This window comes from Grampus griseus, assembly GCF_964374135.1.
Source record: "Grampus griseus genome assembly, chromosome: 3".
NCBI classification, from domain to species: domain Eukaryota; kingdom Metazoa; phylum Chordata; class Mammalia; order Artiodactyla; family Delphinidae; genus Grampus; species Grampus griseus.
This window is the reverse complement of record NC_139019.1, coordinates 28,983,359-29,007,934: the sequence shown is the minus strand read 5'-3', so window position 1 is coordinate 29,007,934 and position 24,576 is coordinate 28,983,359. Positions and strand designations below refer to the sequence as shown.

General features: G+C 38.4%; 1 protein-coding gene across 1 annotated transcript in view; it reads right to left on the bottom strand.

Annotated features, from left to right (window-relative positions):
- Positions 1–17,944, bottom strand: part of SPEF2 (sperm flagellar 2) — a gene marked incomplete at both ends in the record, with an annotated part of 174,444 nt that extends 156,500 nt beyond the window's left edge. The window contains 2 exons of the mRNA XM_082651380.1: positions 6,529–6,631; positions 17,887–17,944. Of these exons, the coding sequence (XP_082507506.1) occupies positions 6,529–6,631; positions 17,887–17,944 (161 nt within the window). The remainder of the gene's footprint in view (positions 1–6,528; positions 6,632–17,886) is intronic.
- Between the last annotated feature and the right edge of the window lie 6,632 nt (positions 17,945–24,576).

Here is a 24,576-nt window from a genome sequence, read left to right as displayed (position 1 = left end):
CCTCTCCCTGAAAAAAGATGATACTTTAGAACAGAGGGAGTTGGTGGAATTTCTAATATTATAGGGTTACTCACTCAGTAACTTCATTTTGGACTATAATATTATTTGGGGAAGATACAATGACTTTTAATGACCTCAACTGAATGTTTAGAAGCTGAAAGAGATCACTTAGCACTTCTTTTTAAAATTTATTTAATTAATTAATTTATTTTTGGCTGCATTGGGTCTTCGTTGTTGCGTGCAGGCTTTCTCTAGTTGCAGTGAGTGGGGGCTACTGTTCATTGCGGTGCGTGGGCTTCTCTTGCTGTGGAGCACAGGCTCTAGGCATGCAAGCTTCAGTAGTTGTTGCACGTGGGCTCAGTAGTTGTGGCTCGTGTACTCTGGAGCACAGGCTCAGTAGTTATGGCGCACGGGCTTAGTTGCTCTGCGGCATGTGGGATCCTCCCGGACCAGGGATCGAACCTGTGTCCCCTGCCCTGGCAAGCGGATTCTTAACCACTGAGCCACCAGGGAAGCCCAATTAGCACTTCTTAAACTTTATATACTGTTCCTAGTATATTATTTCTCAAGAGATAGCTCTCAAGCAGTGGTTCTAAACCTTTTTTTTTAAATCACATATACCATCCTTTGGAAATCTGATGAGAGCTATGAAACCTTTTCCACAGGAAAGAAAACACACATTCATGCAGATACACAAAATGTGTATACAATTTGCTGGTATTTGTGAACCTCCTAAAATCTAGTCTAAAAGTGCCTGTCAGCTGCCAAGGAGGTGGATCTGGGGAAATATAGGAATGATTTATAAATATAAATAAGGAGCCAGTATCATGGAAAGGCCAATGTCAACAAATGTAGTGACACAAGACACTGAATTCCTTTTCCAGTTCTGTGGTATAACTTATCGTATTTCCTATTTCCTCTATTTGGTTAAGTATATTTAGTGTGGCATACCACATCAACCAAACTTTGAATGAAATATTTTAAATTGATAAAGAGAAACAGATCTTAGAGGGGATAAGAAGAGATAAGGAATGCTACAAGGTAATCTTATCAACAAAAAGGGTAAAACATTGTTTTAGGTCTTCTCATGTCATGTCCAGTTTTGCAATTTGTTCCCCCACAAATGACCTTACAGTTTGAGATAACAAACACAGGACTAAAATGATTAGGGTACAGCAGACCATGTTTTGAAGAGTCTTATTGTGACAGAGGATGGTCAAATCAAAGACCTGTGTTCACATTCCTTGGACGGGCACCTGGCATCCCCTTTTGATCTTCCATCTCAGTTCATCATTTCATGTCCTTCCTATCCTAGGAGTCCTGTATGCCTTGTCCACTACACTTACTTGGAAAGATATGGCCTGAGAGCCGCTTTTCAGAGATTTTGCCTGGGTCATAACCTTGGGCTTCAGAGGTTAGAGGCACCATAATTCGGGAGGGAGAATCCAAAAGCAAACACTATTCATTTCCAAATTTTATCAAAATTTAGCCCTGTACCCAATAAAAGTGAAGAACACTTCCCCTCCTCTTTCTTGTATTACACAACCCCCAGAATGCAGTGTAGCCTGCTAACACTAGGGTTCAGTGACACAGTAGGCTTTAAAATGGCTTTTACGGTCTGGCCGAAGTGTCCAGGTGTAATAGTATTTCCCTCTGGAAGCTTTTAATATATACTCTAAATTTCCAACCAAAATTTTGGGAATATAACTGGTGTGTAAATTGGTGGAGTCCACTCTTGTTACAGTATATGCTCAATCAGTATAACATGATAATCAACAGTTGGTTTTGAACCCAGAGAATCCACTGGGACATCTTTGCTCTGAAGACATAGCATATGATGTAAATGATGACACCCGAGGGGATAAGGAATGTATTCTGGGAAAAGTCTTCTCCCTCTCTACTTGCAGTCCTTATTTGCCAAGGGATGATCAATCTCCTCTCCTCCTTGCCACTTGGTGATGGAATACATCTCACAAAGTAATTAGAAGCTGCCCTCCCAAGGGATATCCATGTTCCTTTACTTTTTATTCTTTTAACTAATCTGCTCATTTTTCACCCTCTGAGATGGACTAAAGATATCCCAAAACAGAATTCTTTCAGAGTTAGATGAGTTATTCTTAGGATTAAGTAATTCCCAAAGCAAATAACTTCTAATTATTAGCAACATAGATTTAGTTTACTGTTAACATTTTAGACTAAAGACCCTAGAAAATATTACACAAAAATCCCCAAATCATGAGCTCTGGCACTAGCTAGCTGTCGAAAACACAGGCTTTACAAAGAAGGGTCCTTTTCCCCACTAAATACACTATTACAAAGGTCATATCCACAGATTTACTAATTCTTGCCTTCTTTAAAATACCATGTGCCCTGGAAAAAATGTGGGTTGTTCCAGGAACTAAAGATGGATAGTATTTGGTTGTCAGGACAAGTAGGTCCCTCTCCCCATGTTAAGAAAGGTAATGACTCAGTGGAACAGAAAGTGAGTCCTTTTCAGTGAGTGAAAGGCAGGACTGCTACACATGATAATACTCAGGGCACACTCCTGTGCAGGGGTGGGGCAATACCTGGCATGAGGTTGTTTTATCCAAAAAGGGGCTTCTTTTTCTTTGCCCAGAGGTCTTTCTGCTCACTAAGACCTGTGTCTTCACAGTTACCTCCATCCATATGGGGTCCCTATCTCCATTTCACACAAAGGCCTTCCATGGCCTGGCTAACAAGAGCCAACTTAGTACACGTGAAATACTGCACGCATGATCTGATCAGTATGGTTCTTTAAGTTTTCTGTACCGAACCAGATATGCTTTCTGAAATCATTCATTTATTTAATAGAGAAACATTATTGTGTGCCTGCTATGGTCCAGGGACAATGCCTGGAGCACAGAGAATAAACATACTATGCAACTTTGAGCAACTTTGCAATCTAGTTAAGGAGTAAACATTCATATATTCATTATCAAACATTATTTGGGCTCCTTCACGTGGCAGTAACTCTGATAAGAACTGACATATAAATAAATAATTATAACTTAATGTAATAAAAAAAAGGGACATCCAAAGTGTTATTAAAACAAAGAGAAAAAAACAAAGAGGAAAAGAAAATTAAATCTGCTAGGGGACCAAACACAGTTTAGAGAAGGGATGGATTTTTAGCTGGATCTTAAGGATGAATAAAAGTTTCTCATAGTGGAAGTGAAGGACAAATGTTAATATGCAAAATTGCAAAGCATAACAAAAGCACATGACATGTTTGTGGACCAAAGCAGTTTATGTTAGGGCTCCAGACCGGTGGAAAATGCAGCTGGAAAGATGGATGAGGGTCACACAGGGAAGCATTTTGTAAGACAGGCCTTGAGAAACAGAAACTGGAATATCTAAAGTTTCTTAAGCTGATGGGGAAACCACACTTAAAAATGTGGGTGTAGAGCTCTATCTGCCTACGGAGAAGTTCAAACAAGGTGTCTAAATGCAGGATTTATCAGGATATGTAGCCATTCATTAATTCAAAAAACATTTACTGAAAGCTAAACATGTGCCAGGCCTGTGATGGCCCTGGGGTTGCAAAGAAAAATAACTCATACCCATAACTTTAAGGCACTTGAATGTACAATGTGCAACGTGAAAGAGACACAAAAAAAGAAACTGACAACAAAGTGACCAGTGTTATAATAAGTAAATGTACAAGATAACTTTATAACTTTCATAAAGGGATAATAAGCAACAACAACAAAAAAGGGTTGGAAACCTGGTTACATGCAGACCATCACAAATCAATCTGGTCATATGAGAACTTGTGAGAAAGCAAAAGGAGAAAAGAAGGGCATAGACACTGACTTAGCTACCCTGGAAATCTTATACCTTAGAGGCTGATCCTGGCTTCCACTGGAGGGGAGGAAATTAAGGTAGAAGCAGAGTGGGCACAGGGCTAGGAGCTCAGGCAGAGGAGGCAGTCGGGGCTAAGCTGTGAAGGATCGTGTACCCCTTGCCCTTGAGGAAGAGATGTGAGACATGGGGTGTAGGGTATGTATTAGAATGTTACCCAGTACCCTATAAGCTTAAGAAATGGTCTGGGATTAGCAACAGATGCTTATTTGGCATGAAAATGTATTTCCAGTCCATGGCTCCTCTTGTATTATACTATTATTACCTGTACAACTAGCATAATCTGGATTGTGAAAGAATGACTCACCTCTAGAATGGAGGTACCAGATTCTTTTGCCTTAAAGTCTTGCAACATAGGTACTGCTCAATGGAAGCCTACTATTCCAAGCAACCAAAAACTAAGAAATACTTGAGTGGGAAATATCAGGTTAAAACATGGAGATGGAGCAGGATGTCAGGAATGGTAGAGCAAGGACCTCCAAAAATCCATTCCTCCATAAAGGCAATAATAAAACTGACAAAAATTATGAAAATCAACTTTTTCATAACTCCAGAAATTATCCAAAGGCTTGTAACAATCTAAGAAACATTTATTTAAGAAAAAAACTTAATCTTAGTTAAAACAGAGAGTTTTTGATCGTTTTAACTTGCACTACTCACATTCCCTTCTCCCCAGCTCTACAGTAGCCTTGCAACAATAGGAGCTGTAAAAACCAGCAGCCTAGCAGCCATCAGAGAGGACAAACAGGTTTCAACCTTCTCAAAAAGTCCTATCCTCAGGACATTGTCATTATTTGATATTTTTTAGAGCTCAATCACTGAAAGAAGACTTATTCCCAGGGTATTAGTGAAAAACAATCAGTGGCAATTGTTTAAGATCACAGCGACCTAAGGCAGTGATACCACTGGAGCAAATAAGAGTCTACCCAAAAACTTAAAAGGAAGATATAAGAATAAAATATCCATTGGGCGCTTTGAAAAGCTCTGATATATTCCTGGAGATCTAGAGGGCCATATGCATGTGTAGGAATGTTTGGATAAGCAGGAAAGACAGAAGGAGGCCCAAATCTCTCACCTCTGGCTGATCTTGAGGTCCTGTACAAGCAGGAAGTAAAGGCTAAGGCAGGGTTGTAAACTGTGAAAGCATTGGAGACACCTCAACAGACTCACAGTCTCTCAGTCAGGAAAGATTTATCAGTTTAAGATATTTTTAAATACCTCTGTTCATTTGCTGAGCTCTGTTCATTTGCTCTATTCACTAAGCTAACCAAGCAGAGTCTTCAGCTGCTGTACACAACAAGGAATACAGACTTTCCAAAATTAGTCCAAGAGAGTCATTAAACAAACAAGCAGCAGCAGCAACAACCACAAACCATGGGAAGGTGGGATAATCTGAGCTAACTCGTATTATTTTAAATGTCTATTTTCAACAATTATGAGACACACAGAGAAAAAGGAAAGTATGGTCCATATATAGGGGGAACAAAGCTCAATAGAAACTCTCTGAGGAAGCCCAGATGCTGAACTTATTAGACAAAGACCTTAAGTCAGCTATTATAAATGTTAAAACAACTAAAACAATTCATTTTTTAACCATTAAAAAAGAAAGTATGAGAACAACATCTCAACAAAAATAGAATATCAATAAGGAAATCGAAATTATAAAAATAAGAACCAAGTGGAGTTCTAAGGTTGAAAAGTACAATAACTGAAATGTAAAAATTCACTAGAATAGCTCAACAGGAGATTTGAGTTATCATCAGAAAGAATTGGTACACTCATAGATAGATCAACTGAAATTATTTATAGGAGAAGCAGAAAGGAAAAAGAATGAAGAAAAATGAACAGAATTTCAAAACACATAAACTCATTCTAATCATGAGAAAAAATATCAGACAAATTCCAACTGAGGAGCAATGTACAAAATACCTGACCAGTTATTAATTTTTCTAAACTGTAAAGATTATCAAAAACAAGGAAAGTCTGAGAAAGTATCTCAGCCAAGAAGAATCTAAGAGACATGGCTATAAAATATAATGTGGTATCCTGGTGAGATACTGGAACAAAAAAGACATTAGATAAAAATTACAACAAATCTTTGGTACAAAATGTACCATACGAATATAAGATGGTAGCAGTAGGGGGAACTGGATATGAACAATATGGGAACTCTCTGTACTATCTTTGCAATTTTTCTGTAAATCTAAAACTGTTCAAAATAAGAAGTTTATTTTTAAAAATCAACAAAGCCTCAGAAACCTGTGGGATACTGTCAAGTATACTAACATACACATAGTGGGAGTCCCAGAAGAAGAGAAAGAAATGGGCAGAAAGAACTTTTGGAGAAATGATGGGCAAAAGCTTCACCAATTTGATAAAACACAGGACTGCAGGAATACAGAAGGTATTAAAATGGGGCCCATCTAGAGATGAGGGCTTGCTGCAACCTTACAACTTTCTCTCCATTATACTCCTGGGACTATGAAGTATGTATACGTGAGGAAGCAGCAATTTCCATACCAATGGATGCTTGGCTGGTTTAGGGGAATCTTGTGGTAAATGATTCTTTAATGTTAACTTTGGGCTAAAACCATCCAAATGCCAAAGGAATTGACCTTTTTTAAAGTAAGGAATAATCTCACTAACCTGCTTTCTGAAAATTCTGCAAAATCATCCTGAAGTGCAAACTTGTGCAAAACTTCTCCAATTAGATAGCCATTGGAAAATGCCTTTGCAAATGACTTGGGACCTGAATTTTAGAATGTAGAGATTAAAAAAGTAAATATAATGTTGTACATAGAGTTTATATATTTTCATTATGTACACATAGAGTAAAACTTCATAATTTAACTTGAACTCAAAATGCCATGAAAATACTTCTAAAAGCATCTTGTAATAACCAAATGAAAATATTGAAGTTTAACAGTAGACATCTTATAAAGACCCCTGAATAAATGTAGATCAGCAGTTGATAACATATGACATTTTGAAGGAAAAGACAACTTTTGATCAAACCAAACAAAACACAACCAATAAAACATATAACCTTAGCTCTAAAAACAAACCCTCAGCATATTTTATAAAATTATACTCTAATACCTTAGTTATCAGTAAAACCTGTGGATGATGATTTCATATTCTGGCCAGGTAAGGTACAATCTAACTTCTTTAAACCTCAAAACTTAATTTTAACCATTTTGCAATGGAAATTTTACAGAAATCATCTGCACCTTCTTAAATAAAGCCTGCTGAACATAATCAAGCTTTTCCTTGTTGGCTCCAGGGTTTACTCCAGTCTAGTTGGTCTTCTGTGCAATGATGGAGACAGCCCAGAGGAAGACAGACTTTGGAGCCAGAGATACCTATGTAGGAATCTTGGCTCTGCCTTTTACTAGCTGTGCAACCTCTTCCAAGCTGCTTAAGCTTAAGCTTCCTGAGTTTCTATCCCCTCATCATATCTATATCTATCTCGGAGAGCTATTTTAAAGATTAAAGGTAATGTATGAGAATTCCTTGATACCATGCCTGCCACATAGTATGAAAGTAATGATGAGCGCAGAAAAAGAAGTTAAGTGTTAAACAGAATTTGCTTTCTTTAAAAATGTCCTTAGTTTGGGGTCCCTTGTATTTTTCTTATGAAGTGAAGGGTATAGGGTTACACAGTATTCAAGAATGATATACAAAATCGATACATAAAATAAATTATATTGTCATAAGACAAAGCCATCATCTCTCAAATGACTTCAAAATCGTCCAAAAATCTTCAGTGTATTTCTATCAGAGTCCTTTAGGCAAAAGCAATACTAAATATCTATAAAATATTATATATTATCACAGTATCGCAAACTCATTCATACTGAATTATCCTCTTTTATCTATTTGACTAGTAATAAGGTGGCTATCTGAAAATGAAGAAAAAATAATTTCTTCATGATTTGTAGAACTGATGCTTGGTGCGTGGTTGCAGGGAGGTGAGTTGAGTTGCTCCATAAAGGCCACTGTACAGAGTCCTTACTCAGAAGACTTCACATTATCATAAAACTCTTGCATATTTGACATCAGCCCACAATTTTGCCCAAAGCTTTCCCAATATCTGTTCTCAAAGTATTTTATACTCAATAATACCCCAATTCTTAGGTTAAATCAATATAATTATAAAGTAGTTTAAAAAGATGTCAACTATTCTCACTGATTCTGTTTTCTTGGGGTGAGCCCCTAAGCTATCTACCACTAAAATCTAGTGAGTGCCTTCTGGCATCATACAGCAGTAGTCTTGGAAGCAACTGAAATCCAAATAGCTACTTCTGCCCCCAAAAGGCAGAGGTGTGCCAGCTCCTCCTGCTGAGTCACTGCAGATTTCTCCTTTCCTCAGAGACTCACCACTGCTGGCCTCCAACGCTGTTCCCTGGTTTTCGGCTGCCACCACTGTCCTCACTGTGCCATCTGGGCTGCTCTGGCTGTGCACTGCACCTCTTCTGGCTGTTGCTTTCTCCTTTCTGCTTCTTTCCTTTTTCTCTTCTATAGCCCGTCCCCATTCTTAGCTTTCTGAAGTGCCATTGGACATACAGTCATCGTCAGACTATGGATTCCTACTAAAAATCTAAAGACTATTATTTTGTATTCAGGGGCTACTGCTATGTCGCCTTTGGGCGGTCTCGTTCCTCCACTCTCACTGGATTTTGCCCTTTGCCTATTGTTCCTGTTGACTGAAGACCTGAAATCTAGCCTGTGAATAACTGGGGAATAACTGTATCCTAGTCCATCACTCTCAATTTATCAGGCAAATGGTCTGTAGCAAACTCTTTGCTACAAAGAGTCACTAGAAAAATAAAATCATAATTCACTTCCTTTGAAGTGGCAGGACTTATTAATAAGGCAATTCTGATATGGTTAAAATAGGGGCATTTTGGATATAAAGGTCAAAGAAGAACAGTAAACACATTATTTCACTGTCAAGTAGTTTACTATAAATAAGCATGAAAGCATGTGTCTGCAGCTCTGTGTGTATTAGACACTCTCCGATTTTTTTCTTTTTTTTTTTTTTACACCCCAGGAACACAGAAGAGAATAATGAGTGAAGAGCTATAGCAAAAGTAACAGAGAGAAAACACATAGAAAAAATGAAAGAGGAGGAAAAAGAAGAATACATGCAAGAAATCAGATGAAGAAAGAGCAGATAACCAGGAATATGTAGATTAAAAAGTATGGAAAGGAAGATAAGAAGCCAGAGAGAGAAAGAGAAATGGAGAGAGGCGAGGGGAGGGAAACAGTAAGGAGAAAAGAAAACTCAAAGGAAAGATTATTTTTTTCCCTTTGGTTTATCAAATTTTCCTTCCCAGTACATGTTCTGGAATACCATGACTAACTTCATGACGGCCACCTCTATAAGTTAATTTGCACTCACAACTGGAATTACCTACAGGGAAGAAGAGGTGGGTTGACTCTAGGATAAGGAGCAATGCAGAATATGAGAAATACATGAACCATGGGACCCCAGTGACGTTCTTCACCCTGAGCTCTAAAATGATCTACATCTGGGAAACGTTGTTCAGCAGCCACTCAGCCATGCCTCCAGTCTTCCAAGCCTCAGATCTGATACCCATCATTTTCATTTGCTGAAATCTTTGATGTGGGCCTTTGTCTACCTTAGGCTGGGACAGAGGGCAAAATGGTCTATGTGTTTCTCCACCTGAGCCAGCTGGAGAAAGCACAAAAGAAGATAAGCCTTCTACATTCCAAATGGTAATGAGGAGAGCACAGGCTCTGGAGATATATTCTCTAGTTTGACTCTTTCACCATTTATAAGCCCTAAGACCTTGGATAGTTACACAGCCTCAGTGTCCTGTCTTTAAAAGAGAGAGAATGATGGGTTCTACCTCCTGAGAGTTGGTTTGAGAATTAAATGAGATAATTCCATGTAAAGTGCGTAGCATAATTCCTGGCATATAGTAAGTGCTCAGTGATCATTTTATTGTTATTATTACTGCCTCCTAATCTAAGACAACAGGTTATATCAATTACACAACTGTTAAGCTCAGTAATAGATCCTCAATGACTACAGTACAAACATCTTTATCTAAAGGTAACTCAGTACTCAGAGAACAAATAGTTGACCCTATCCTTAAATTCAGATACAGGCCTACTCTTGGGGCCAGGTAAGCTATAACACTCTCGCCAGTCTGGGGAAGCACATGTAATCAGACATAGTTGATTTTTACAGCAAACCATTTGAGTGGGAGAAATAAAGACAAAACGTAGCCTCACAGCATTTCTGGTCAAGTTTTGCCACCAAATGACTAAAGAGATTTGGGGATTTGCGGATTGTAGACAAGGGGCTATAGACCTACACATTCTATGCTAAGTGCCCTTTGCTCCTCCTTCACTAGAAGATCAAAGACCTAGCCTAGGTTTTTTTTTTTTTTTTTTACATCTTTATTGGAGTATAATTGCTTTACAACCACATTTTAACAGCCACTATGGAGAACAGTATGGAGGTTCCTTAAAAAACTACACATAGAGCTACCATATGACCCAGCAATCCCACTACTGGGCATATACCCTGAGAAAACCATAATTCAAAAAGAGTCATGTACCAAAATGTTCACTGCAGCTCTATTTACAATAGCCTGGAGATGGAAACAACCTAAGTGTCCATCATCAGATGAATGGATAAAGAAGAGGTGGCACATATATACAATGGAATATTACTCACCATAAAATGAAATGAAATTGAGCTATTTGTAATGAGGTGGATAGACCTAGAGTCTGTCATACAGAGTGAAGTAAGTCAGAAAGAGAAAGACCAATACCGTATGCTAACACATATATATGGAATTTAAGAAAAAAAAATGTCATGAAGAACCTAGGGGTAAGACAGGAATAAAGACACAGACCTACTAGAGAATGGACTTGAGGATATGGGGAGGGGGAAGGGTAAGCTGTGACAAAGAGAGAGAGAGGTATGGACATATATACACTACCAAACATAAAATAGATAGCTAGTGGGAAGCAGCCGCATAGCACAGGGAGATCAGCTCGGTGCTTTGTGACGCCTGGAAGGGTGGGATAGGGAGGGTGAGAGGGAGGGAGATGCAAGAGGGAAGAGATATGGGAACATATGTGTATGTATAACTGATTCACTTTGTTATAAAGCAGAAACTAACACACCATTGTAAAGCAATTATACTCCAATAAAGATGTAAAAAAAAAAAAGCCAAGCAAATTTACTTTCATTTGAGAGAGAAAAGCAGCTGCTGGTGGCTGGGTACTGGCCTGGCCCAATTAGGCCCTGGTGTTGCTAGGAGTTTGCCCAGCACTCACAGCTAGACCTCGGCCTTCTGCCGAACATAATTTCACATCACACCAACACCAGACAAGGCTACTCAGTGACCCTGATGGATTAAGACAGAAACAAAATCTCTCTGTAATCATGTCTGAACTCAGCCCGAAACAGTATTGGCCAAAACACAAAAAATGATCAAATATCATCCCCCTATTCTGACTGATATGAGTGGTTGCTGCTTTTTCTTTTTCCTTGCTTTGCTCTCCCCACTTCCTAGATAAGTTTTGTTAAGATATCCAATCATAGAGTTGTCTATGCTCCCTTTACAGGTTCCAATTCAGAGCAAAGCGCTGCTTCCTTGAGCCCTCCCCACAAAACACCTAATACAAACCCAAATGCTATAAGGCCTTTCTAACATCCTCTTCTAGAGAAGCCCCACAGTTCCTCACGGTATGTGTTGCAACAAGTCAGTAACTCAATTTTGTTCAACTACAGGTGTATCCTGTGCTCTTTGGCTGGAGGACCTTGACAATTTCTTTTCTTCCAGTACCAGAATAGGATGATCAATTTTTATAATTTTCTCCTTTGAAGACTTCATCATAATTCTCAAGATTTACTATCTGAAACAAAATCTCAATTGCTATATTATATAACCTTCTTTAATGGTTAAAATTTTGGGTGGCATTCTTGGAACTTCATATCTTAAAATTTTGACATTGATTTATACAAGTCTTCCGTTATTAGATTTGCTGTCTCAATTTCTAGTCAACAGAGGCCAAATTTCAATCAAGGAAAATGCTGCTGAACCAACCAGGAAATATCAAATAATTTGTTACATTACATGACAAACCATGTATTTCCTAATGACCCTGAAAGGCTAAAGTATGAGAAAATGTGTGGTTTAATAATACCTGGGGGAAAGGGGAATGAACTAAAAGTCAGCATACTCAGAATCTGCTACTAACTTTCCACTACCTAGTTGTATAACCCTAAACAAATCTCTACACATATCTGATCTGATTTCCTCACGTGCCAAAGAAGAATTAAATGATGTCTAAGATTCTTTTTCAGATCTAAAATTTTATGTCTCTATGATACGTCACAGGCTAATAAAAGGTCACTACAATACATTATAAAATATGGTATATAAATAAATATTCAATAGGATTTTTTGATATCTCTATTTTTTTCTTAAAATAAAATTTGGTACTTTTGAAAAAATGTGGACATAAGACCTTTAGTTAGTGTACAAGGGAACCCAGATTAAGTATAGTTAGTGCACAAGGGGTTAGTTAGTCAGTGCACAAGGGGGTCCAAATTAAGGATGTCCCTAAAATTTGGGATATCAGTAGAAAATATCACTCTCTAAAACAAAAACTACTGAGATTTAATACAAAAGGACAGACTTAGCCACCTATGGAAACCCACTTATAAACCCAATTAACAAGGAATATAGGCCATCTCTTAAAACTCACAATAATTTATCTATTTAAATTTTGTATGCATCATGTAAATGATAATCTTGAAATGTATTAAACTTATTCAGAATAGAGATATGCTGCAATGGAAGAAAAATACACAAATATCATAATTTTAGAAGCTTTTGTAGTAGCAGTAACACTGGAAAGTATCATTGAACAGTATGATTTCCCCAAGCACTGGGGGGAGAGAAGGAGGGAATCTGACTTTAATCTAATCTAACTTAATCTAATCGAATCTAACCACTCACTGATATCTAGATAAAATATCTCTAGAGCAGAAAAGTAAAACACATCAAGTATTAGCTTGATTTGAGGATTCTTTTGGTAATGTCTAATTTCTAACTGTCAAGGAGCAATCTGATCTATAAATTTGGTCTCCTCCTGAGTGTACCAGCCCACCAAGACATGCATTACTTTCCATTGCCAGTATACATTATTCTGCTGTCCTTTTCCACATGATGAATTGGTACTGTAGCTGATAAAATCAGCAGAATGTAATTTCTGTTAGCATGTGACAATTCCTAAGAAGTTGCTTTAAGTAAGAAAGCAGAGCTTCTGAAATCACAAAGGTGAGGATCAAAGCACCCAGGGTGACCTTTTTGAGATGAACAAATCCATAAGTTTCGGTCAAAAACAATACTTTGCCCTACTTTTGTCTCACTCATACATTCTCATGTAATAGACAATTATTTACTAAGTGCCTATTATGTGACAGACACTATAATAGACATACTTCTAAAGTGAGAGGCAGAAAAGTGGTTGAAATAATATTTGAGTATCTAGCTCTAGTATAGATGATAGGCACTGTGGTAGATATTTTCCATTTGCAATCTCATTAGATATCCTCCCAAATATATAGCAATTATTATTACTTCTCAGGGTATAAAATTGCGACTAGAGATCATTATTTATAATTTGGCTACTACAAAATCAAGACTTAGGGATACTAAACTTTCTTAACTCAGTTTTCTCTTTATTGGTTCCTTGTTACTATTGATAACAAGGTTTAAGACTATTGAAACAATAAAAATATGCATAATGAGGTATTTACAATTTTCAATATAGCTCCATCCAAAATCCAAAATCATATGGACTGTCTTATGCATCCATTTTTACAAAGAATCTGATCTGTTCAGTACATGGAATTCAAATGCTTCTACTCATTTGTGGAGAATGTTTAGTTATGACATTCTGATGCCAGTTTCCTCTTACAGTGTATTCACAGGCGTTTTGTAAAACAGAGGCAATGCTTATTCTTGAAAATAACTGAGAGTTTGTAAAGAATTTTACAGCAGATCTCTTAGTAACATTATTCTATTTTGCTTATTTTTGTTATAAAAATAATTGCTTGAATTTCAGATGTGATTTTATGTTGAACAACTTTTTGTATTTTAAGACATTTCATTAACATATACGTCTAAGCATTATTTTCCAGGTCAAATGGTTTTGTTAAACTTAACTCACTGGAGATCCTTAGCTTTAGCAACATAGATGTTGTCATAGATGTAGTGTCAGGTGTTGACACTAATCAAGCCTCTGGTGACTCCCAGAAACCTCATTAAGTGGAGGGAGACTATTCTCAACTGAGGATCATTGAAATTCATTTTCTTACTGCTGATATTCAGGGTAGTGCAGACAATACAAAATTCAACATGAGGTGTTTTATCCAAATTGACTTCTACCTTTCAGAATAATCCAGAAATCAATCGGCTTTAGCTACCTCTCCAATGACAGCAATGCATTCACTTGGCATTCTCATTCTGTTTTCTCTGTCCCAGCAAGCAACATATGGACTGAACCACTTTTTAAAAACATCAATAAATCCACCTTTGTCATTTAAGCATCTAGGAATTAGGTTATGCCCTGTGAAGTTACAACATGCCTGGGGGGTTGAATTTCTGTACTGCTTGTGATTTCAAAATGGACAATAATCCTCATTAAAAGGAGCTCAAATGAATACACTTGGGAGGGTAAATTTTTTTTTAAATATATTCCTTAAGCATACACTCTAATATATAATACAGTGCCTAAGAGCACTAGTCAAAGATCTAGCTTCAAATTCTAGTTCTAGTACCTACTAGATGGGTGACCCTGAACAAATTACCAAGCTCACTCAGCCTCTTTTACTCATCTGTACAACTGGGACAATGCCTCTTAGAGCTTTTTTAAAGATTAAAAAAGAAAACCCATGTAAAAGGCTTAGCACGGCGTCTGGTGTAAGTACCTAAGTGTTCAAGAAGGGATAACTTTTATTCTTCTTCTTCTTCCATTTATAAACTTTATTAGAGAAAATAACTCTTATGTAACCCTCCAATACTTCAAGATACTTACTATATTTCAACCAAAATGTTAAACCTCTTTTTCTCCTATTTTGTCATGTGATGTTTGATCTACTTCTTTAATTTTATATTTAAGCAAAAAGCCAAATAACACAGATGTACAAAAAAAAAAGCCAGCAATCTTCTTTCCCAGGGTAACCAATACCAATACACTGGTTTATATCCTTCCACACTTCTCTCTATGCTTACACAAACCACAAAATGAAGAGTCCTGTGTATGTCAACAGCCCAGTATATGCCTCTCCACACTCTTCTCTCACACATCCTCATGCAACAATGAAATTATACTGGTTACAATAAGCTATAAATTTTGTGTTTTACTTGAGCATTCTTTTTTTTTTTTTTTTTTTGCGGTACACGGGCCTCTCACCTTTGTGGCCTCTCCCGCTGCGGAGCACAGGCTCCGGACGCGCAGGCTCAGCGGCCATGGCTCACGGGCCCAGCCGCTCCGCGGCATGTGGGATCCTCGTGGACCGGGGCACGAACCCGTGTCCCCTGCATCGGCAGGCGGACTCCCAACCACTGCGCCACCAGGGAAGCCCTACTTGAGCATTCTTTAGGTCAAAAGTTATAGCAACTAACTCATTTGTTCTAACAACTGCATAGCAATCCATAGCATCATCTACCCAAGTATTCTGCTACTGAAGGGTATTCAAACTGTTTGCATTTTTTTTCTTTTTGCCCCTACCATCCATGTAGCAATAAACATCCTTGTTCAAATGTCCTTACATATTGGTGATTTTATTTTTGTATGATAGTTTCTGTAAAGGAAGACTTGGCATTACTATGTCTCAGGGACTATTCTAAATGTTTTACATTTATTATCTCATTTAGTCTTGACACAACTCAATGCGATATTATTATTACCCCTATTTTGAATATCATAAAATTTAGGTAAATAAATTGCCCAAGGTCACTAGCTAGGAAGTGTGAATAAGTGATTTCAACCTAAACAGTCTGGCCTCCAAATCCTTGCTCTTAACAGGATCCTTATCCAGCAATTGCCCAATTACTTTCCCCAGAGGTTGTACCCACTTAACAGTCCTTCCGTAAGAGTTCCTCTAAACCATTCTAAGCCTTCCATTGTACACCATAGGATGGCTTATCTAATGACAGAAATCAACTGGCAGTGTGCTTCTTAGGTGCACAAATCCTATCTTGTTTGTTTCCAAACACAGTTGAATGTGTGCCCTATAGTCAGAAAAGCCTTTTACAATATGGAATTTGGTTACTTAGGGGATTGTCTCTCTCTTTTTAGGCTCCTCTTAGCAACTCGGATCAAAAAATGAATATGTATTGCTAGTGAATGGGATGCAGAATACTGCAGCTGTTATGCTTCGGGAAAGCAAACACTGGGAATTTTCCATTTATAGTTTATGTTATTTAAATTCTTACTTAAAAAGTCTCCAGTCTTTTAATATTTACGGAATGAAGTAATTCTTCCTCCTCCTCTCAAAACCAAAATTCCCAAACTGATTACAATTAGAATGGCATACTACTGTTTTTCTATATTTCTTATGAATTTTATTTACTTTTCTCAGAAGTGTTTCAATATACAACAGAGTCTTAGGGACTTGAGCAAAGGGTGCGGTTTTTATTAATCAAGTAAATAAACCAAATTAAACTCAGCAATTTATAACTGCTTTTCTTCGGAAGAGTGTATCTTAAGGGCATGTTATTACATTTTGGCTCCTATGGTGAGAAAGAAATATGAAAAGAAAAATGCTAAACGCCACCCTGAGATCAGCATCGTATTTTAGGTGAGGAACAGTCAGAGACACATGGGATGATCATAGAATCCTGGGGAAAAAAGTTACTGCGATTCTGGGCATGTGCCGGTGGTGGTTTGGCAAAGAAAAAATCCGGGTTTTATGCCTCAAGAAAGGCAACTGGAGAAGCTCCAAAAGTTAAAGATCTTAAACGCTGATAACAAATACTGTGTGGCTGCAGAGACACGACTGATCTAGCAAATTCTGTGGATGACTTAAGACTTAAGGTTGAGTTGGCACTATTGCCCCTCTGGTAGCAAGTTGGCATTATGCAAGGATGCTTCTGGGAAAAACAGACTGAAATGATTCGGTCTGAAAACATCTTGCTTTGAGCAAAAACATTACCAGCTGGAAAATGAACTGCTTAAGAGACAACAGAAAGAAGTTGAATGGGGGGGGGGGTAGTGCTATTCTGGAATTTTGGTTGTCACAGAAGGTGCCAACATGTAAAACTGCCTCTGTGGTTGTGAGATTTAGAAACTTGGGGCGGCAACTTCATGGCTCGGGGAAAATCAGGTTAGTGAAGAAGGTCAGCTTTGGGAAGAGTGAAAAGTGGTCAGAAGCAGCTAATGTGTACATTTGAGCTAAGACTGCTGAAATTTGTAAAAGTTAACAGATTCTGCATTAACTCATTTCACACACCCTCCTCTCCTGCGAGGCAGTTAGGTATGGCAAGTATGGCTGGCTCTGTTTTATACTGGAGGAAACACACCGGAAGAAGGAGAAGGTGTTGTAACTTGTCCCGGGGCACACATTCAGTAGCGCGGTAGCTGGCTTTCAGGCTTCATACTTCGTTGGCTTAGTACTACACCACGCTTGAGTGTGAAAGGAGCAATGTCAGGGCCAGACGATAGAGTCTAGAAAATTCTTCTCTCCAAAGGAGCAAGGGAGCCCTCCCTGAAGCCTCTGATGGCTGAGCACCACGGTAGGTCAGAACCTGCGGGATTGGGACCACCGTGATGATGGATACCTCTGAGCGGCAGAGCGGAGGCGGGAGAAGCCCTGCAGCGGCTGAGGTGAGCCGGAGCGGGCAGCTAGCCCCTGCCCCGCCGCCACCTTCCATCAGCGCGCCGCGCTCCAGGCTCCGCGGCCCCCTCGCCCCCGGCCCGCTCTCCCCAGGCTGTGACACTCACTCACGGTCTGGGACACCTTCAACTCCTGGTTGAGCCACTGGCACAGGATCTCCGACATGGCTCGGCCTGCGCCTCCCACCGCAGGCAGGTGCCAGGAACGCGCGGGAAACCCAGTCAGCCCGCCCGCGTCCTCCTGTTGCCAAGGGCGACCCGTTGCTAAGGAAGCGTCTCCAGGCCAGGGCTAAGGGAGAAGGCTGGGAGAAGAAGGGCGCCAGAGCCCAGCCGAGGAGGACAGAAAATCGTGACTTGCCCCCTGCTGGCGGGTAAGACCTGGATGTGCGCAAGCGCAGTGGGCTTCGAAGGCCGGGGGACGGCGGTGCGGACCTTCAAGAGCGCTGTTAGCAGAAGTGGGGTGCGGAGGGGCGAAGCAGGGAAGCTAGTGGACTGAGCAAGGGGTTCTTGGACAAGCAGAAAGGAAAGAAAGAGTCTTGATTGAAAGGGAATTCTTTTCTTCCTGTTTGTCTCTTAAAGAAACCTATGGAAGGTCCTACTCTAATGGCCAGTTTTAATTGCTACATTGTATGGGCTACACAGACAGGGACAGAATAGGTCTTATTCACCTTTTAATCCCAGAGCTGGTATAGGTCCTGACCCGCAGGAAGCATTCAAGTTTTGTCGGTGGTGGTGACAGAACTAACATTTAGGGTAATTCACATCTTTATATTGTTTTGAGAGGTGAATGTTTAATGAGCTTCTTTTCTGGTCAGTTTTGCCTTCCAGGTAATATTTTAAATTGTATTTTGAGAAAGACTCTCACTTTGCCCAAACCCGAGTCAGCCTCCTCTGAGCCCTCTTCCCTCTGAGGTCCCACCTTGAACTCTGTCCTTGGCCCCTTTGTCAAGTTTTAGCAAAAATCCTGCTGGATCAGTTTAGTGAAAATCCCCCACCCATATCTGATCTAATACCTCATTCCTCACCCTTGATAGCTGATCATTCTGGCCTGTCTTCAGCAAGAATCCTGTCAAGTAAGTTTAGCCTTTAGCCCTGCTGTTTCCTCTTAGTAGTTTTCCACCCATAGACCCAACCCTGCTCCTTGGCTGTAAATCCCCACTTTTCCTTGTTGTATTCAGAATTGAGCCCAAACTCTATCCCCTACTGCAAAACCTCACTGCAGTAGTCCCTTGAATAAAGTCTTCCTTATGGTCTTTAACAATGGTAAGAAAAATTTTCCTTTAATAATTTCTACAGGTTTAGATAGAATAATGGGAAAAATTATATACATATATAATAGTATATATATGTATGTCACAAATATAAGGAATTTCCCCCCTAAAAGCTTGGATACATCAAATTATGATTCTTTTAAACTGTAAGAATAATAACAGTAATGTCCTAATAGAAGAAATGTCTTTTAGGATTAATCTGAAATTGATCCATGTGTCCTGATTGGATAAAAGTTTAGTACTATTTCACTGTTGGCTTTACTTAACTTTGAAATCTCCTATCCCATGAGTTTCCTCACATCCAACACAGCAGGCATAACTAAATACAATGGGAATTCTGAGGGAGATTTATTGCCAACAGAATTGGAGCCTGATGCATTTGATATGTCTCACATTAGAGTTATCCAAATTCGGAAAACAGCCTCTATAGCTTGAGGGAATATATCTAATAAACCTTTATCCATTGGAAATAAGTCATCCCTGAAAATGCTTCTAAGGGATGAATACCTGCCTGGAAATGACCTCCAAGACACTCCTGCTGCTTGTCATCCCAGTAGTATATTTAAACCGAAGACTAGTGTTACACATTTATTAAGAAGTTCCAAGCTTTAATTTCAGTCTATAAAGCCTGGGGGATAGAAACCAATGTTTTCTAGATTGCTGAGAAAATTACTTTTGGGGAAGGATGTAGATGAGGGTGCATCGAATTCCACAGCTGCACCAGAAGAGAATGCCTGAGCTCATAAACAATCCATAGCTATGTGCTATTATTCCCATGTCAGAGCAAAATATTTCTGTGCCCATCTGTAGGAGCTGTTTGGTTGTTGTTTGTTGTTTGTTTCAAAGAGTTATTTATAGTGTTTGTGTTTGGAACCCAGCTCCCAGTCTGCCAATGTGGTATTTTGGAAAAGAAGTTTTTATACAGAATTTAGAGAAATGAAGAACAGACACTACAAAATTAAGGCAAAGTCTTTCATTTCACAAAAAGAGCATGATAATTTTTTTCAGTTCCTAAAGCATCCCACTTGAAAGTGATCTGACATTAAAATATTAATGAAAACTGAGCTATTACTGAAATACATGCATTTTACTGTGTGTTTTTTCTTGAAATTGCTAGTTTAGTTATTATTCCAAGTTTACCATTAAATCTATTGTCTTTCCATTGAAATCCCAGCTCTGGGCAAGGTTTCTAGCACTGCTCATGTTGGAGTTTTGCATTAATATGATATGTGACTTGTTTGTTTCCCCATGTGGAATCAGCTGGGAGAGGAGATGATTAAAGAAATGGACAGTTTCCCATCTGTTCTTGAGATGGCATCCTTATTGTTTTTTAATTAAATTTTTAGTGTATCTGGATCTTGCATTTAATCGTAACTATCACAGCAATTTTAAAACTAAATTAAAAATTTATTTTTTAAAACGTTACCTGTCATTTATTTATAAATCCTTATTTATTCTTTGTAAATAGTCCAGGATGGATTACAAAGAGTTATTTTGAGACCACAAGTTGGCTTGAAAAGTCCTGCTGTGTACCGAAATGAAATATACCTTATTCTTTTAAAAAATAATTGCAACATTTTTTCATAAATAGAATTTTACACTATCAATAAAGCCCAAGCTTTGGAATCAGACACACCTGGCTCTAGATGTTTGCTTTTGATCTAACTAGTTTTTTGACTTTGGAAAAACTACTTAACTTCTGAGGCTCAGTTCCTTGTCTGTAGAACAAGGACATCAATATTTGTTTGACAGATTTATGAGGATTAAATGAGAAATTGCACATATTAATGTCTGACTCATGGTAGATGCTAAACATTTCTTCCCTTTTCTCCTGAGGCTATATGAATTTTTCCATTACACTGCTGGTTGGCTTAGTTTTGAGTAGTTTAGATTTGCTTATAATATTTCAATAAGTTTTTGAGACATTTATTTCATAAATCTGCTTTGATTTTATTTATTACTAATTCAATATTTATACATACATAAGTATATATACATAGACGGATTTTTAGAAAATCTTATTTGGTCCTCTACATATGTCTTGCATGCATTTCTTCATTTCTCTCTCATCACCTTAGATCATTCTCTCATTCCCTCTCCTCGACATGTTTTGCAATGTCCTTGCTCACTTTATATTCATTAATTCAACAAATGTTTCCCCTAGTGCCCATAATTAGCAGCCAAGCCAGATTTCCCTGTCTCTTCCCCTCTAGTCACTCTCTGCAACCAGTCCAATTCATATTCCTTCTCTACTCTTCAACTCAGACACTTTCATGAATTTCACGAGAGCAGCATTTACTGACTGTGGGTTTTGACCTCTTAAAAGAATATGTAATTCCTATAGTGGATCATGTCAGAATTCTTTAAAAATGAAACAGTGAAGAATACAATGGAACAGAAAATATCAGAGGGCTTTTCATGTAGGGAGGGTGAAGGTAAGGTGGGGATGGAAACATTTTTGGAGCCACTGTCCTGGAGGAAAAAGACCCCATTGGAGGTTCTTTACAACCTAGCTTCAATCCAAACTTAACTGTAAGCCACAAATTCCCTTTGCACAACTTGCTCACATTTCTTTACTATATCCCACTTTTCCCATCTCTACGTCCTCTCTTTGCAAAAAAGGCAGCTTCCTATCTCAGCCAATTCTACCTGTCCTTCAGGGTCCAGCTCATCAGTTACCACCTTCACAAAACCTCCTGATCTCTCCATCATCCCAATGCCTTCTCAATTCTGAAAGCTCAGAATTAGTGCTTTCCTTTCAACTTTCATCCAAGACACCTAACTCTTACCAACTACCCATAACTTGGCCAACAACTCAGTTTTGCAATCTTCTAATGTCTTTCTCAACACATTTTCAAACAAGTATTGATTTAGGTTCATATTATTTGTGGCAAATAACTATAATGCTGTGAGAATTTAATTCTGTTTCAAAATTCTTGAGGTCTTTTCTATTGAAGCAGATATGACCTTTTCTTTTATGTGTCATATTTTCCAGGCCACATGATTTGTCTTATATATGGGTTGTGCTTTCTCAGGCAAACACTTAAATTTTCAATCTTAGAGAGCAATCAGATTTGAAACAATATCAAGTTAAAAACAAAGCAAAATAAGACAAGTAACTTGGTACCATATGAGAAAAAGTGAGTCATATGTTCTATGACTGAGATAAGCCAAAGTTCATTTGTCAGAATTCTTGCTTTAATTTCTTATTTTCCCATATTGAAGTTTTCAGAGAAACCAAAACACCTTTAGTATCTTAAATTTAGAGCCATGAATTCATTTCTTACTTTTTCATTCCCCAGAAAAAAAAAAAAACCATTGCCAGTAAACCCTCTTAGTTTTGCTGAATCTGATCAAATTATTCTTATTGCAACATTGCACTTGTGCACATAGGCCCACATCCTTATCTCTCTCATGGAATATGCTTTAGAGCAAACTGGATCTCTACATGTACCAAGGTTGACAACTAACTCCACTGTAGTTTCTCTGTAAATGAATAATTTCCAGAGAATTACAGTTTTGATTAATTGAGTAATTCTTGAAAGTCATTATCCTATATACTTCTACTCTTTTTTAAAAAATACATTTATTTATTTATTTTTGGCTGTGTTGGGTCTTCACTGCTGTGTGTGGACTTCCTCTAGTTGCGGCGAGCAGGGGCTACGCTTCGTTGCGGGCTCTCATTGCAGTGGCTTTTCTTGTTGCGGAGCATGGGCTCTAGGTGCACAAGCTTCAGTAGTTGTGGTGCACAGGCTCTAGGGCATGCAGGCTTCAGTAGTTGTGGCACACGGGCTCAGTAGTTATGGTTTGCAGGCTCTAGAGTGCAGGATCAGTAGTTGTGGCACACGGGCTTGGTTGCTCCGTGGCATGTGGGATCTTCTTGGACCAAGGATTAAACCGGTGTCCCCTGCATTGGCAGGCAAATTCTTAATGACTGCACCACCAGGGAAGTCCCTATACTTCTACTCTTGATGGGATCTTTTTTTATTATGATTCCAATTTTCCATATGCAGATAAAGACTTATCCTGTTATTTCTGAATACTTCTGGCAGTCTAATCTTCCTTCATCATGCTATTCCTTCCTTATACATTACAAAACTGCTGTGGTTCCCCACCTCCTGTTAAAAGTACATGCCAGCCTTTCCAGACACTCCAGAATCTCTAATTCCACACATTCCATCATGAATAACAATATACTATACCAATTCCTGACTCTTCTTCCTGACCAATTGCACCAAAGCCTACTCTTTCATTCAAGTCAGATTTCTTTCTTGAAATTATTATTGACAGCCCTAATTGGTAACCTTTTTCTCTCAATTCCAGTGGGCTAAAATGTACCAGTAGAATCTCGGATATCCGAATACATGTATTGCTTTTCGTTTTCAGATATACAGAACCTAGAAAAATTTTCACAGACCCAAACCTACAACTGTCAAAATGCTCACTCAGTAAATATTGTGAATCTGTGTATGCCAACAGGATGTTTAACATGTACCACTCATTTTAACACCTATATTTATGTTGTATAATTTGTTTTTGTTCTGTGTTCACAGGCTAGGTCCCATTCCTCTGCACTTAGGACAATGATGATCACAAAGGGACATGTGAACATAAGAATTGCTTCTTCCCATGTTCTGCTTCTGGTTATGACCATGATGGAATTAAGAGTATCATGCTTCCCATCCACTGTAATCAATTATAAAACTAGAAAAATATATAAAGCAAGTTTTCAGGCAGTGGACATATAGTACACAGTCTCCCCAGATTTCTTCCTGGGGGATATTTCCTGACTGTAACTTGAAGAAATGGACACTAAACAGAGAGAAAATGTCTCACTAGGTGGAGGAAACAGAGATTGGAGTTTCAGGCTGAAGAAGCAGCTGGAATTTATGGGATAGAATAATGGAGTAGAAGAAGCTATGTACAGAAGTAGCTCTAGAAATTAGCTCAGTGTCTCCTTGGAGCTGGTCAAAAACAAGCCTTCCCATACACAGGGGGATTGGGAGCTGATTGGACATTCTGGAAGTTTCACACTTCTAGAAGTGACTGGAGTTTCAACCTGCCAAAGTGAAGAAACCTCACTAAAGACTCTGAAAATTAGGGTGAGAACCCAGAAAGAAAAGATGTCTTTCATTGTAGGGATACTTTAACCATAACATAAGAGTTAACAAAGCCTAAAAAGAAATTCTAGTAAGATAAAGTTGATTATCCAATAAATTAACTGCCAACCAGAGAAAAAAAACCTTAATCTTTACAGGAAGACAACAAATTTTAGAGTTTAAACAATGTAGCATCTTTGATATCAAGCAAACAGTCAAGAAGCAGAAAAATATAACCCATAATCAGAAAAAAAAATCAAAAGAAACAGACTCAGAAATGACACAGATGTTGGAATTAGCAAAGACAATAAACAACTGTACAAAATATAAATATTTTAAGGATGTAAATGAAAATATGGATGTAATATGTGAACAGATACAGAAGCCAAGCAGTGCAATGGAAATTAGTTTTTTAAAAATAGATGGAA